Source organism: Solanum tuberosum, unplaced genomic scaffold, assembly GCF_000226075.1.
Source record: "Solanum tuberosum cultivar DM 1-3 516 R44 unplaced genomic scaffold, SolTub_3.0 scf00011, whole genome shotgun sequence".
Lineage (NCBI taxonomy): Eukaryota > Viridiplantae > Streptophyta > Magnoliopsida > Solanales > Solanaceae > Solanum > Solanum tuberosum.
In genome coordinates this window covers 3,174,322-3,191,071 of record NW_006238938.1, presented here as the reverse complement: position 1 = coordinate 3,191,071, position 16,750 = coordinate 3,174,322, and the positions used below count along the sequence as shown (strand labels likewise).

Sequence of the window (16,750 nt, the reverse complement as noted above, 5' to 3'; positions counted from 1 at the left end):
TTTTGTAGTAACACTCTCTATATATATGAAATAATCTTGGGGACCGTCCAAGGGGAGGGGGTTTACGTGCTAATTGCTACTTTGTCGCAAACTTACTTGTTGTTAGAAAGCATGCCTATAGGAGTGTGTTCTGTTTGATCGTTCCCATTCTAATATTTGCACTCAAGATCTGTCTAAAATAAAATCAATTACTTGTCACCAATCACCTACTTAAAGCTTGCCTAATTTTAGTGTAAAATTAACCATGTAGTTAAATACCTTGCTTTGGTTGATTTATATGGTCGCTTTCTTCATCGCTAATAATAAATATAAATAATGTATGACTGCTCCTTGCTTCATTTACTTAAACCAAGCTTCTTACATATAATGAATAAATAACGCGTGATTATTGTCTTAATTTATTTTTACAATAATTCTGCCATTTTAGAAAATATGTCAATAGGGATTTAAATAATTTTAAAACATTTATTTGAGTGTAGTATTTATGCATATAGGTTTAAATAGTTCTAATACATGCCTAAGAAAATAAATCTCAACATGTGCACACTTAGATACCATGCCTATAGGAGTTACATAATTCTTAATATATTATTTGGGTGTAGAAATTATGCATATAGGTTTCAAGTGACTTCTCTTTTCTTATCTAGAAATCATGCCTATAGGACTAAAACAAAATCGATGATGCTAAATAGTTAGTTCGAATAATTTCTGCATGTTTTAGTAACTTAAGCCTGCCAGCTAATAAATTTATATTAGGTTGCTAATAAAATTTTAGCATGTTAATCACTTAATTAGCATATTTATAGGCTTCTAATAAATTTTCAGTATGTTTTTTTTAGTCTGCTATGAATATTCTCTATCTAAAATAAGTAAATTTTCTACTTAAAATAAATCAATATCTTCTCCTGCATGTTAACTGCGATATTAAATTTGTCTACCATTTAAAACAGAGTTATTAAATCACTCTCTTGCAATAATATTTCTGTCTTTTTAAAAAAAAATCAATTGGTAACTAAAATCGGCTTTCTGTAAAAAAATTCTGCAACCTTTAAAATCAGTCTAATAAACTATTGCCACTTGAAATAAACATTTCAGCATTAATAATTTGCTATTGCTTTCAAATACTTTTGCCCATTTGCATTATTATAAAGTGCCCATTTTAAATTAATTACTAATTAAATCAGTCTAATAAGCTTTACCTAACTTGTAATATTTTCGTCCATTTAAAATTAATCTATATGTTATATTGAGTGTTTGTTCGTCTATGCACACACTTAAGCATGAAACCTTTCACTTTATGTGTGTTTGCTAGCATGCTAAATAAAAATACTAGAGGCCAACATGAGATTTACGTGCTAAATGCTCGTCCAAAGTGTTTGACTTGGTGTCTAGGTGGGCCTATTAAGAGTTTATTTTAGTCTAAATCCACCATAATAGTAGTCCAATGCCTCTTGGATCTTAAGCGGGGACGATAGGCACCTTGTAGAGACGAAAAATATGCGGTGGTGGGGTAGGGGTAGTTTAGGCCTTACGAAGATGATGACATCGACTTAATCTTAATGACAAACCTTGGTTTTGTCTGTCCCTACGAGTAACCGACCGAAATAAAGAAAAATCGAGTGCTGATTCGTAAAGTCCTTCAAAGTCTCCATTTCCTTTCTCCCTTTATATGTTTATAATTATATTTATTTGGGGTAGTTTAATTAAATAAAAAAATGATATTTACTTATATAGTTGTCTACTTTCTATCTTCTCGCTATCTCTTTTAAATTGTATTTGTGCGAATTATTTAGTCTTATGTCATCATATAATTTTGCATGTTTAATTAAATAACAAATAAATAAATTGATCTTAATTGTTTATTATTAGTTATCTTGTTATCACCTAGCAAGCATGTTTAAATAACCAATAAATGAAGTGACCTTAAATGCTACTTGTAACCCCCACATAAATTGCATGAGACACGGTCGGGACCCACATTTTGTGGACCTCGAGGGATGCTTAACACCTTCCCCTCGAGGTAATTTGAACCCTTACCCGATCTCTGGTTCGTTTTTTTTTTTCGGTTTTTTCGGTTTTCGGTTCTTGTATCATGTGTACCGAACACCGAACCGAAATAATTCGGTTCGGTTCGGTTTTTATTATTTCGGTTTGGTTTATATTATTTCGGTTCGGTTTTTGTTAGTTCGGTGGCTGGTTGTTGTTGGTCGGTCGCCGGTGGCTGCTGCGTGCTGCTGATCGGCTGCTGCAGTGCTGCGTGCTGCCTGCCTGCTGGGTGTCACTTGCGTGTTGGCCTGCTGCGTGCTAGTCGGCCGGTCGTCGTTGGCTTGTTGTTGATCGGCCAGTCGCCGGAAGTGGAAAGTGGAATTGGAAAATGGGAAAATAAAGTGACTGATGTGCGGCTAACTTGTAAGAAAAGATTGAAAACACAAAATCTGAAAAGTCAAAAGTTTGAAAAGTAAAAAGCTAAAAGCTGAAAAGTAAAGTTTGACCTATTTTGTCTATATTTTTATTATTTACTATTGCTAATTAATATAATATTAATAATATTATAAATATAATATAATATATTTCGGTAAACCGAAATACCGAAAAATACAAAAATTCATACCGAAAACCGAACCGAAATACCGAAAAATACAAAAACTCATACCGAATACCGAACCGAAAACCGAAATACCGAAACCGAAATACCGAAATTCTTCGGTTCGGTTCGGTATTTCGGTTTTTCGGTGTTTATGCCCACCCCTACTTAAAACCTTCCCCTCGAGGTAATTTAAACCCTTACCCGATCTTTGGTTCGTTGACCTTTATTTAGAATTAGTTAGGTTAGATAGGTGCCCTAATGTGCCTTAATTCGTTAGGTGGCGACTCTTTATTTTTTCAAAACCCAAAAGAGTTGTTAGGTCGTGCATTCGAAAGGAAGGTCCGTTTTGAGAAAAATGGGGCGCGACAAAGATGATTACTTTTTAATTTCTTCCTTTTATTTTTTCAATTTGATTTATTTTTATTTCTATTATTTTAAGTCATGTTTTTATTTTAATTATTCTAAAGAACTTTTAAAAAAAATAAATTATTTTATATTTTTTATATTTCATTTTCTTCTCATTCTCAACCTTTACTTCATGCGATTCCATGAAATTTTTTGTATGGTCTATTTTTAATGTCATATTTTTTTTTCATTAGCATAGTTTTGTTAGTATTGTAATTTTTAAATTAAAAGTACAATTCATTATTGAGTAAAGTTATAGACTTACGTTTTTCTTGTCTTTTAAATCATATTTATGTATGTTATGTCAAAATTTGATATAAGCGTATTACGTTGAATTTTTTGTTTTGAATTTAGAACTTATGTTATATTTCTAGTTTCATTTGTTTTAGTAGTATTGACTTGAGATTTCACATTGCAAGTCATTTATTTTTTTAGTTAGACTGATACATTATTTTTTTTTGTCAAAATTGATAATTTATGACATTTTATTTATAATATAAATCTTTTTGTCAAACATGCATTTCATAATATTCATAGAAATCTTGTGCTTTTAATTTTTATGGTTAGTTCAATTGAAATATACTAATTTGAAAAATATAAATAAATTGTTTTCTTCATAATATTAATTAAGAACATATGTTTATTAATAATATATTTTCAAAAGACAATATATATCTTAAATATTTAATTTAGTATCATTTATAAAGTTTCTTATTTGTCTAATATAAATTTTAAATAATTAACTTCTATTTTTATTTAAAATTTAATACTCACTCTGTCTAACAATAGTTGTCCACTATTGACTCGACACAACTCTTAAGAAACGATAAATAATAGGGGTAATATTACTATATTATCATTTGAATTTATTAAATTTAATGCTTTAAGAAATGTGTTAGATGATAAATAGTATTTAATAGCAAGGGTAAAATAGACACAAAAAGTAAATTATCTCTTGATTTCTAAATTGGACAAGTATCGTTGGACAATTATTCTTAATATAGTGGACAATTATAGTTAGACGGAAGGAAGAGTATGTTATAATTACATTGGGTCAAATAAACATGTCAACATAATATACTAATAATTAATACCTACTAATAGGGTTGTTCATGGTTATGGTTATAAAACCAAATCGAACTGCAATTCGAACCAAATCGATTAAAAAAACCGATATTTAGTTTGATTTGGTTAGGTTCGGTCTTAAATTTTGAAAAACCGATATTATTTGGTTTGATTTTGATTTTACTAAAAGTTAACTGCAAAAATAACCAAACCGAACCGAGAAGTTATATATATATAAATTTTATAGTTATTTATAAATAAAATAGGGATAAGGGTCTGAAAAATACCCCAACTTTGATCGAATTTGCTGTTGCGATACTAAACTTTCATAAGGACCTATTACCTCCCTAGACTATTTAGTACCATATTTTTTACCCCTGAACTATTTAATAGTGTATTTTAAAGGTATATATGTGCCCACGTGGACACATTACTATTTATAATTTTGCATTATTTTTTATGTCCATGTGGGCAAATATATATGTTTAAAATACAGTATTAAATAGTCTAGGGAGGTAATGGGTCCTCATGAAAGTTCAGTATCGCAACAACAAATCCGATCAAAGTTGATGTATTTTTCAGACCCTTATCCCAATAAAATATAAGTATTTAGATAAATTTTAATTAACTTAAGTCTTTAATTTTACTATTTTCTGAAGCCCAACACTTAAATTTTACCCCAACTATTAAAATCTTAAGTCTAAATCCCTTAATATTCATTACTTTAAAAATTACACTTTCTCTATTCTTTATAAATTTTCTAATGTAGCATTGAATTATTTAAAGCTCAAGCTAAAGAAGATGGTAATTGATTAGTTTTGACTATGAAATATTGATTTTTTTTAGAAGTAATTTCTCAATATTTTAAGGTGTAATTTTATTGAAAAATCTATTGATCAGATATTGAGATCTCCAGAATATTGAACCAACTTTATGCTATTAACAATGAGTTTTTTTAGTTTCTAAAATTGGTACATTGGATGAATCACTTTGTTCATCTAATAGCTTATTTGAGAATTATTCATGTACTAAGTGTTTGTGTCTATCGAGATACATATGTTCTCAACAAACTTATTACTTTTGAACAGAAAAAACCAAACAAAACCGACATTTTTTTTTAATTTGGTTTGATTTGATTTTAGAAATTTAAAAATCAATTTAAATTGATTTGGTTTTAGTTTTAACTAATAATCCATCCAATCCGAACCATGAATAACCTTAACTACTAATTACATAAATTCAATTTAAGAAGAAAAAAAAAAAGAGAAATTAGAACCTGAGGAAGTCTGGTGTCCTTTCTCCCTGGAATGTTAGACGAAACCCTAGTTATCTCCGTTTCTCCATCTCACTATCTGAACACACACAGTTCTTCTCGATCTCTCTCCATTTCGTTGATAGAGTTATAGATATAGTTATTGTTATAGAGAAGGAAAGGAAATGTATAGAGATCGAGGTGGTGGTGGTTCTTCCAAATCGGAAATGGTTGGAGGGAAGCGAATCAACGATGCATTAGATAAGCAGTTGGACAAGTCTTCAGCGTCTACGTCAAGGGCGTTGAAGGAAAAATCTGGTCCCTCTACATCTACAGTTGTTACCGGAAAATTGCATCAGCGTCATCCCAATCATCATATGGATCATCAGCGTGACACTCTCTCTTCATCTACTCTCACCACAAAAAACAAGTGCTCCGATGGTAAGGATCATCTTTTATGTTAAATTTTCCCCCCCTTTTCCATTATTGCTACAATCAATATTTATGTTTCTCAGTGCATTACATTGTTCTCATATATCATTCATTTAGCTGGTGATGAGTTTGAGGCTTTAAGTTTGGCCTGATATTTTGTCCAATTAATTCTTTTTTCTTTAAAACTTTTTTGGAGATCCAGTTGGCTCTCTTTTTCTTGTTCAAATTATACATGTAAATTGGTTCTAAAACTCACTAAACTTTATATTTATCTGTATGGATATGTAAAGGATCTCCTTTGGCACTTCTCAGTGGGGTCGTCTTGCATGGATTTATGTTCTTTAAGTAGGGGTTTGTATCCTGATAAAATGCGTTTAACTTGACTGGAGTAATGGGATGTTCTTTTTCTTCGGAAAGCATCTAGAATGTGGTCAGGATTATGGTACCTTATCAAAAAAGAAAAACGTAGAATGTGATCAGGAAAAAGTTCTGTCAAGTTTCAAAGGGGGAACATGACTGGAAAAGCTGTTACTGGAATGTCATTCTATTCTGCTCGAGGTTCCTTCTGTATCTTCTAAAGTTACATTGTAGATAGTTCTAGATTCTCAAAACCATTTAAGGTAAAATCTTATATGGTTTTAGACGCATGATGTGTGGGTTAGGTACACATCACATGTTTGAACCCCAGGCAAAGAACTTGTATTTAAGTGGAGAAGGGTAGAGTGGCGGACCCATTATACAAGTTTCAAACTGTGTACCATTAGCTGTTGGGGATCACCTGGTTCTAGAAGGGTTATACTCCATTTTTTTTTTGCAAAATATTCTGGTTGTAAGCATGTCCCATTGTTGGTTGTAAGTTGTGACTTTCGATAGTATGTCTTTTTAGCAATTGCTTCTTTTGTCGGATTCTTAGATCGGCTTACTTGGGACTTCCTGACAAGTGGATTCATTGTAGATGGATCTATTAATGAGCACTCAGCTGCAGCATCTAACAATTATGGTTTAGGGTGATGGGGTAATGTGGTTATAAATGATGCTTTCATTTGGTATCTCACAGCAATTGAAACCAAGAGTATTTATCAATTTGTTTCTACTTACTACCTACAGTTACTTGGAAAGCCAACTCAAATTTCCACTCAATTTTCACTACTCTTTCTACATCAACCTTGAATTTTGATTAGTGGTATCTTCCGGTGCTTTATGTCAGAGAGTTGGCGTATTTTACCCATAGATACTGGAAAGTGTAAGATAGTTTCTGCTATATTTTTGTTACTCCTCTTAGGAAAAGCCAGAACATGTTTCCTCTATATTTTCATTACTCCCCTTAAGAAAAGCCAGAACATTTTTTGCTATATTTTGGTTAATCTAATGACACCAGCCATTTAGTGCAATGACTGCATTTATTTTGCCTATGCTTCTGTTTTCTTAGTGCCGACTTTCTTACTTACATGTCAAACATGATATGAGTAAATGCCCATGGTTGTGTACGTTGCAGAGGAATCTGAATCAGACAGTGAAGAATCTGATGTTAGTGGTTCTGATGGAGATGACACATCATGGATTTCTTGGTTTTGTAACCTGCGTGGGAATGAGTTCTTTTGTGAGGTTGATGATGACTACATTCAAGATGATTTTAATCTTTGTGGATTGAGTGGTCAAGTTCCATACTATGACTATGCACTTGACCTAATCCTTGATGTTGAATCCTCTCATGGTAAGTATAGTTGCTTCTTTAGATTTTCTGATGAATTGCAAGTTAACAACATTTGACTTGTCTTTTCTGTTGAATGACAAGTTGTTGGTCTTCTGTAGATAGAAAGAAATAGGTAAAACATGGTTTTATTTCCTACCTTGCTGCACTCTTCCGTGTGGAACTCTTTCCTTTTTAAATACAAATTAATACTATGTTAATTTCGGTGTAAAGTCTACATGTTTCTAAACTAGTAAGCTTGACTTGATATTTTGAGGTTGACTGAGGTACCTGTTTTTCGAGGCTGGAAAAGGGGGAAAGTTAGTCTCTGGTAACGTACCATGCCAGATTCTGCTTAGCTGGTGTAGATTATTTGTAGACAAATGCATGAATTTGGATTTGATATGAACTAAATGAGTTTTTACACATGCCCTTGCTTAGTGTTAAGGTTTGTAAGAAATGTTGTCCACCGATGTTTGGGGATCCTTGCAGAAATAGTTGGCTGGGTTCATTATTTACTTTTCTAGCCGGTATACATGGATTACATACTGATCATACATGGACACATACTATACATCCACCCGGCTATTTTTAGTTTAAGCGGTTGAAGGAGCGACTATTTAGGTTAATTCTCTGATGTTGTTTATGCTTCATAGGGTTTTGATGTTACACTCAATATGATTGAAGGCATGCCCGAGTTGTACTTAAGAACCGAATGAAAGTGAGTGCGGGTTGGTTGCTTCACATTGCTTAGGTTTGTCTGTGTTTCAATGAGGTATACCAAGGTGCAATGATGTCCACCTTAAGGAAAAATCAACCAACTAATTTTAGTTATGTTAGTTCATGAAAAAGTTAATGTAACGCGGTAAAGTTATCTTCCTGTGAATAGGTCACGAGTTCAAATTGTGGAAGCAGCTACTAATGCTTGCATTAGAATCGGCTGTGTACATCATATCCCTTGGGGTCCTCAGATCCTGTGTGAACAAATGATGCTTTGTGCACTGGGATGCCCTGCCCAAAGTGTTATTGTTATGAAAGTATTATTAAGAAAATATTTTTGGTTGAATACATTGCTCATGAAGAATAATAATATTATAAATTTAGTAAGGAAATTAACTGAATTTTTGTTATAAACTTGACATTTCATTTTTTTGAAAATAAAAATTAGAGATGGTTTTTGAATTTGATAGTATGATCCGGTGTTTTAAAAACAACCCCACCTCAACCCCCGCCACTCCTGCTGATTGTCTTCTCCAAAAAAGTTTAAGTTTTGGAAGGAGACGGTCATTTCTCCCGACGGCCGCTCTTTTTTTTTTGGGTTTATTTTTTTATTTTTAAAATCCTCTACTTAAAAGTAATTTGTGAGTTAAATATAGTTTTTCAATCACTATTTTCTCTATTTTTTCAGATCTGAAAAAATATCATCACCATCTTGTTCACTGAAAAAAATGGAGATCGATCACAACCACCACTCTCTTTCTCTCTCCCTCCCTCTATTGTACTAAATCACATTTTATTTGAAATTAAATTATCAAATCTTTTTAATATTTAAATCTTGAAATGGGTCTATTCCTAAACTTCTAATATGCTTTCCATAGTTTTTTCATCATTTCGTTATAGCTATCTTCATTCACCATGGTTGGAGTTTAAGCTTCTGGGAAAATGGAGAAGAAGAAGAAAAAATAATTAAAAAGTGGCTAAATAAATCTTTCACGCGCAGTCAGCGAGTGTTTCACACTAACTATATCATGTAAGCAAAAAGTGCCAAAATGACACATTGAGGCCTGGCATGAGGTGTTTAAAATGAACAAATCTTAGTTTAGGTGTAAGTAAAAATTAGTGTCAACTTTAGGGGGCCACGGATGGGTTCAACCTTTTTTTTCAAATACTCTCCAAACAAAGCTTTCATATAAACATTCACTCCTTTATCTACTTTTTTCCTATTTCCTCCCCAAATTGCTCTTCAAGTCCAAAGCTAACATACACAAACTTATTACGAGGATCTAACACGAAAGCAATATAGATCATTGGGTTCATATTTTCAGGATTACCCCAATAGCTCTTGAGTGTATTTTAATCATACGCCCAACCATAGTACTTAAATTAAGACCGTCACTTGTTAAACACAATTTCTAGTATACATCAAGCTCACATACATCCCATATATCCTACCTGGAACCTTTATGGTAACTCATAAAACTTTTCAAGAAACTTTACCACATTTCTCACATTCGCCCAATCATCACATACAAGCGCATCTACAATACTTCCATCTTCACAAACATGAGTAGATAGATAAGTTTTAAAATTTGCATCAAAAAGATCAAACCTATCAAAGGCCTTCTCAAAGTGTTGTGTCGTTTCTAACATCAAGTAGGCGGAATTCCACATAGTAGGCACATCGAGCGATAATGTTTTATCACATTCTATCTTTTGGACTTCACAACATTTCACAAAGTTTCTTGTTCTTGCTGGAGATGATCTAACATACCTCGCCATTTGCCTAACTCGTTTGACAGAAATATCAATTTCCTTCAAATCTTCTTGCACAATTAAGTTAAGTATGTGAGCCATACATCTCACATGATGATGCTTACCACCCATTATATTGGTTCCCACATATCAATCTGCTTTGACAATTGTGTAACCATAACACTATTAGAAGAAACATTGTCAACAGTAACACAAAATACTTTGTCCAAGTTCCAATCAAGCAAGCAATTACCAATAGCCTCTGCCATTTGCCCACCCTTATGACTAGAGATTTGGTAAAAATTTAGTATTCTTTTATGCAACACCCAATTAAGTGAGCAGTCAAACACATATAATTAATTCCTTGCATTAATGTCCATGTATCGGTGGTGAGGCAAATCTTTGGTAGTACTTCTCTGGATGAATTTTTTTGATTGTATCTAAGTTCACCATAAAGTTCATAACAACCCCTTGTTATCCTTCTACGAGAAGGAATCCAAAATAGAGGTTGGATTTTATTTATAAACTTTTTGAAGCCTTCCTTTTCAACGAAGCTAAAAGGTAGTTCATCCACAATTGTTTTCTCAACTAAAACCCTCCTAACTAATTCTTGTTCAAATTTCCAAAGTGGTGCTTCCTTAGATGGGAAATTTATCTTGTGTTGAGAAGCACTTTCAATGATAGGTTTATAAAATTGGCACCTTGCTAAATGTTGGTTCAATCCTATTGTACCATTGATGGAAGTATAAGCAAGAAGCTGGTGACAATACCTGCACTTCGCTTTACTAATACCATTTTAAACCACCTATCGAAATGCTGCCAAGCTTTGGATCTTGGTGCCATTTCTTCGCTTTTCTTTGTATCTTGGGTGTCAAGTGATCATTTGAACCGGGCAACACTAACTCTACTTTCATCCTCCATCTACAATAAGTGAAAATTTGAAAGAGTAACTGAGTAACTATAAGACTATAGTGTAAGAGAATGAAAACGCAAGGCAATTATTGAAGACTAAATAACAACAGAAGAACCAAGTCACTCTAGCAACAACCAACAACAATCTATGAAATGATAAAAAAAAATGATTTTTTGTAGCAGTAGTAGGCATCGACGAGCATTTTACATTTGACAACACAAATAAATAGAGGCGCCTGAGAGAGAGAAATTAGACGAGAGTGAGAGTTACAAGTTACAACTTACATATTGTTGCGACTGAGAGATGCCTTACACCATTGGAGAGAAGTCATGTCGGCGGCTGCAAAGAAGACTGAATTGAGATTCTTGCGAAAAGTCGAACGGAAGACTAGAGTGTGGGTTGTGGCTGTGCTATGAAGTAAGAAGTGTGACTTGTTAGTTTTCGTTTGTTTGTTTTAAGGATAGGGGTTCCAAAATTTGGAATTGGGTGGGTCAAAAAATTAAAATGTTTTGGGTTAAAATTTCAAAATATATAATTAATAAAATTTAAAATATTATTTTAAATTTAGTTAATAAAATTTCAGTTTTTTCGGTGCACCGATTTTTTTTTGACCCTTACACCGAATACCGAACCAAAAAATTGAAATTCCAAAAAATCAAAAAATTGAAATCAACCAAATTAGTTTGGTTCGGTTCGGTTTTTTGGTTTTCCGGTATTTATACCCACCCCTACCATACGCCCAAGTTGGATCTCTTTTTTGTGCCATTGAATTAAAATATAGAATATACTACAAAAAACAGAACAATAAAAAGAAAAAAACAGAGTGGATTTAATCGTAGCGTAGTAGCAGAGAAGATTATATTGAAAAATTGAAAAAAAAGAAGAGAATTGCAGAATGCGACCTACAATAGTGTTGCCCAAGCTGGGTCTCTTTTCGTGCCATTGAATAAAAAAATAGAATTTACTACAAAAAAATAGAACAGTGAAAACAAAGATGACAACAACAAAAAACATAACAAAATAGAGGGAAAATTTCAAAACATGGAAAAAAAAGAGCATAAGACCATCTCCAATCCACCTCTATTTTACTCTCCATTCTCTATATTTGGAGAGTAAAATAGAGAATGAGCACTCCAACCCAACTCTATATCACCCTCTATTCTTCATATTTAGAGAGGTGAATAGTAGTTCGCCAAATTTGGAGAACTTTGGAGAACTACTATTCACTCTCTATTTCACTTTTTGAATATTTTATTATTATTTCTATTACTTTCTAATTAACATATTATTTTACATATAATGTCATTAATTAAATATCTACTATTCATACTTCTTTTAAATGTAATATAATATTTTAAAAAATATATTATTTAATATATACTACTTTCATTCCGAATTAATAGTATTTTTTTAAAAAATTTTCGTTGATAATATAATTTGATTTTATTATTAATTTTCACTATAAAGAATACACAAAATTAAAATGATAAGATGAAAAATTTAATTTAAAAATACAACACATAATATGATAATTAAAATACAAGATAACAATACAATACATAACATAATAATTTAAATGCAAGATAAAATACAATACATAACATAATAATTAATTCGCGATGAAACAAGAATCGTGCCGAAAAGATGCTGAACGTGCATTCGGAGTTTTACAATCACATTTTGCAATTTTTGCAGGATCGTCACATTTTTGGAGAAAGAAAGTGCTACATGATATAATGACTACATGCATTATACTGCACAACATGATAATTGAGGATCAACGTGGTCTTAATGCACCAATTCAAGATGTCGTAGAGGCTCCAACTCCAACGACATAAATGGTGGTAGATGAAAATCTCCGATTTAAACAACTTCTAGCTAGACATAAAAAATTAAGGACAAAAATGCTCATTTTGAACTCCGTAATGCATTAATAGAGAATTTATGGGAGCAACGTAATAATTTTGAAAATTGAGTGGTTATGTAATTATATTCCACTTTGATTTAAATTTGTCCATTAATTTGTATATTATATAATATTTTCTTGCAATTTATGTTATTTAAAATTTAGAATAAAATATAATTTTATATTAAATAAAAAATAAAATTTTATATCACATGAAAATTATATAAAGTAATTATTGGGAAAAAGAAATAAAGGATTTATACTATGAAATAAGAAAATAAGAATGAAATAGAAATAAATAATATAATATTGAGGAGAGAGAAAAAGATTCATTTTTAGAGAGTAAAATAGAGAATTGGGTTGAAGTTGATTGTCTGAAAAAGATTCATTTTTTCAATTTCTTTGGTCATATATTTGTCATTCATGTTAATAATTATTAGTCTTGGACTAAACATGTATATTTGTATTTTTTTTCTCCCTTTGCGCTTTTTTTCATTAAAGCCCACGCTTTATTTGCGCTTTGTGCTTAAAGCCCCCACATACCCTAGAGCTTTTTTGCACTTTTCGCCTTTGATAAAACTGCCTAGTAGTTGGCTCACATTATAGAGATAGAGAAAAGAAGAAGAAAAGATGAAAAACATACCTTGTAGTCGCACAAGAGAAGTGAAATGGAGGGAAATGTTTAGCAAGTCGTGTAAGTGTTTTTACAATTTTTTTAAAAAAACTAGTTAAGCTAACCTTGCTTAAGCAAACTTTTTCCCACTTTTATTATTGTGTTGCTTCTCGCTTTAGTCCTAGAAGCGCTTGCTTTTTCACGATAGCCTTGCTTCATAGTAGAAAAACAATAACCTGGCTCTTCACTTTGTTTCTCGCTTTAAGCAATGGAGCGCTCACTTTTAATAACATTGTACGATATCAATACATTACATATACATACGACCAGTTTTGTTGAAAACTTTTTTTTGTTGTCTGTTCAGTTACGTAAGACCCCCTTATTAAAAGGTATCGCTTCTTCTAAATCCAGAATTCATCTCTTGTAAATAGGGTCATGATCTTAAGGATATAGTATTGTGCAACTTTATTTAGTTTCCTACCTTTTTTCATGATATTATTACTATTATTATTATTATTATTTTTTTTTTTTTTAAAAAAAAAACAAAAAAAAACTTATTTCTAAAGCAAATTATGGACTCAAGGTCCTTTTTATTCAATAATCAAAGTCAGTCCAAACAGGCTCAAAATGAGCCTAAAACAAAATGAAATTGCAAATATGTATACAACTTAACTTGGCCCATAGCGTCCGAATTCAGATAATATAAAAAAGACCCTACAATGCAGGGTTCTCTAAATTGGTCCTTAGCTTCTCTTTCTCTTTCGTTTCTATACTGAGGATGTTATCGATGTTCCTTCCAAACGTTGGTCTCCGACTCATTTTGCTCTTGGTGATTAATTTCCTTCATTGTCAATGGAACTCGTGCTTCTTTCTCAGCTTGCAAAAGTTGATTTTTATCCCTTTCTCTTCGCTTCTTCTTTGATGTTGTCCTTTGAAACAACCATTAAATTTTTCCAGGCTTGTAATCTGGTGGAGGTCCAAGAGTTTTAGTGAAATTCCACAGAGGGTTAGAACCTTGTATTCCAGCTCCATAGTTTTTCTGTAAGCATTCTTGGTTTCGTCTTAGTTCCTTTCCATTTTAATTTGTATCAATCCTTTTATTTTCTCCGGTTGAAGTAGTAGAGGAGAAAACCATGTTGCTCCCTGTCTCCCTCCTTTTGAACTCTCAATTGGATTTTTCTCAACCATCGTTTTTTGCTGGTGAACCTTTTTGTAGGCTGACGTAGCTTTCTCGCAGTTATTTTGCCCAAGAAGTGGCCAAACATTGCTTTTAACAGTTTAGAATTCATCTCTTCTTTTTTATGTACAAAGCAAGGTTTCGCCACTTCATGGGAAAATAACTGCGAGAAAGCTACGTCAGCCAACAAAAATATTAACCAACAAAAAGCGAGGGTGAAAAAAATTCAACTGAGAGTTAAAAGGGAAGGAGATTGGGAGCAACATAGTTTTCTCCTCTACTGCTTCAACCAATGAAGATAAAAGGATTAATACAAGTTGAAAATAAAAAGGAACTAAGACAAAAACAAGAATGCTTACAAAGAAATATGGAGCTGGAATATAGGGTTCTATAACCCTCTTTCAAGTTTCACCAAAACTCTTGGGCCTCTTCTAGATTACACACTTGGAATGAGTTAATGGTTCGTTTCAGTGGCAACATCAAAGAAGAATGAACTCCATTGACAATGAAGCACTGTCATCAAAGGTGCGCTTTAAGCGCGCTTAAGCCCTAAAGCGAGGCTCAAAACGTGTTGAGCGCTTCACCTCACTTTATGAGTGCTTCAACGTCGTCATCAAAGTTCTAAGACAAACTTTTCCTTGTCAATGAGCCTCTTATGAAGAAGTGACGCTTAAAAATTGATATTTCACTTTATCATAGTTTTTTTCAATGAGCCTCTTATGAAGAAGTGACGCTTAACAATTGATATTTCAATTTATCATAATTTTTTTTCAATTTCTTTGGTCACATATTTGTCATTCATGTTTATAATTATTAGTCTTGGACTAAACATACACATATTTTTTTCTCCCTTTGCGCCTTTTTTCAATAAAGCCCACACTTTATATGCGCTTTGCGCTTAAATCCCCCACGGACCTTAGAGCTTTTTTGCGCTTTTCGCTTTAAATAACACTGCAATGAAGGAAGTTGATCACCGAGAGCAAAAGGAGTCGGAGACCAGCATTTGGAAGGGACAATGGCAACATCCTCACTGTAGAAAGAGAAGATGAAGATCAATTTAGGAAACCCTACATTGTAGGGTGTTAGTTTATATTATCTGAACTCGGTCACTTTTGGGACCGGGTTCAGTTGTATATATTTTTGCAATTTTGTTTTGAGTTCGTTTGGATAGACTTTGATTATTGATGAAAACGACCTTGATTCTAATTTGCTTTTAAAAAAAGAAGGGTAAATGGCTAGTTTACTTAAGTCTGTCTTCAGCCTTTTAGTTCATCGCTTCTACAAGAAAAAATTAGAACTCCAAATCAATAAGTCACTGTTCCAGTTTCTAATGGTGTTGATTGTATTTACTCAATGTATACCTACATGAATAATGTGAGCTGAACCAATTGATTAGGCATCGGAAGCACGTCGGTGGTACCTTAAGTTGTTATGGTCTAAGTTGCTCGGACTCTTCACTTTTGGTGTCGTACCCATGTCGACACGACATGGGTGTGGGTGTGGGATCCGTGTCCGATTTGGTCAACCAATTTTGGGTACTTTGACCAAAATCGATGGGAAAATTTGGACAGTTTGAATGATTTCAGCAGTCAATACAAAAACTAAGGTGCAATTGAAGAAAATGGTATACCTTTTATATTGAAATTTCTACGTCACTCCTTTCCTTTAATCTCCTTCTAGCATTCTCCTCAAGTTCTCCACATAATTTAGGCTTAATAATGCTATTTTTAGATATTTTAATTATCTTTAGGCGAATCCCCATACCCGTATCCATACATGGATCCATATCCCCGAATCTTAAAAATTAGATCATGAAGGATCCGACCTCTAGATCCGCACCCGTATCGGATACCCGCACCCGAGTTCGAGCAACTTAGGTTATGGTGCTCACAAATGCATTAGGAAATTCATATGTTCACGCCTTAAAACTCAAGTGCTATACACTATGGGTATATATTTGTTGGTTATAGCTAAATAAGGGGGAAAGTATTTGCAAGGGCTAGTGTGCAAAGATGGGTAGGGTAAAGAGTTGGATAAGTAAGACGCGAACTATGGTAGGGACAACAACAACAACAACAACAACAACCCAGTGAAATCCCACTAGGTGGGGTCTGGGGAGGGTAAGTAGTACGCAGACCTTGCCACTACCTCGTGGAGGTAGAGAGGCTGTTTCCAAGAGACCCTCAGCTCAAGAACATCAAATCTAAGTGACAGGAGAGATATATGCAACATAACAGC

The 16,750-nt window shown here is 32.9% G+C and overlaps 1 protein-coding gene across 1 annotated transcript in view; it reads left to right on the top strand.

Moving 5' to 3' along the window:
- Positions 1–5,326: 5,326 nt before the first annotated feature.
- The window catches only part of LOC102594940 (putative casein kinase II subunit beta-4), a 16,262-nt gene continuing 4,838 nt past the window's right edge, over positions 5,327–16,750 (top strand). The window contains exons 1-2 of the mRNA XM_006339910.2: positions 5,327–5,750; positions 7,237–7,455. Of these exons, the coding sequence (XP_006339972.1) occupies positions 5,495–5,750; positions 7,237–7,455 (475 nt within the window). The 5' untranslated portion in view covers positions 5,327–5,494. The remainder of the gene's footprint in view (positions 5,751–7,236; positions 7,456–16,750) is intronic.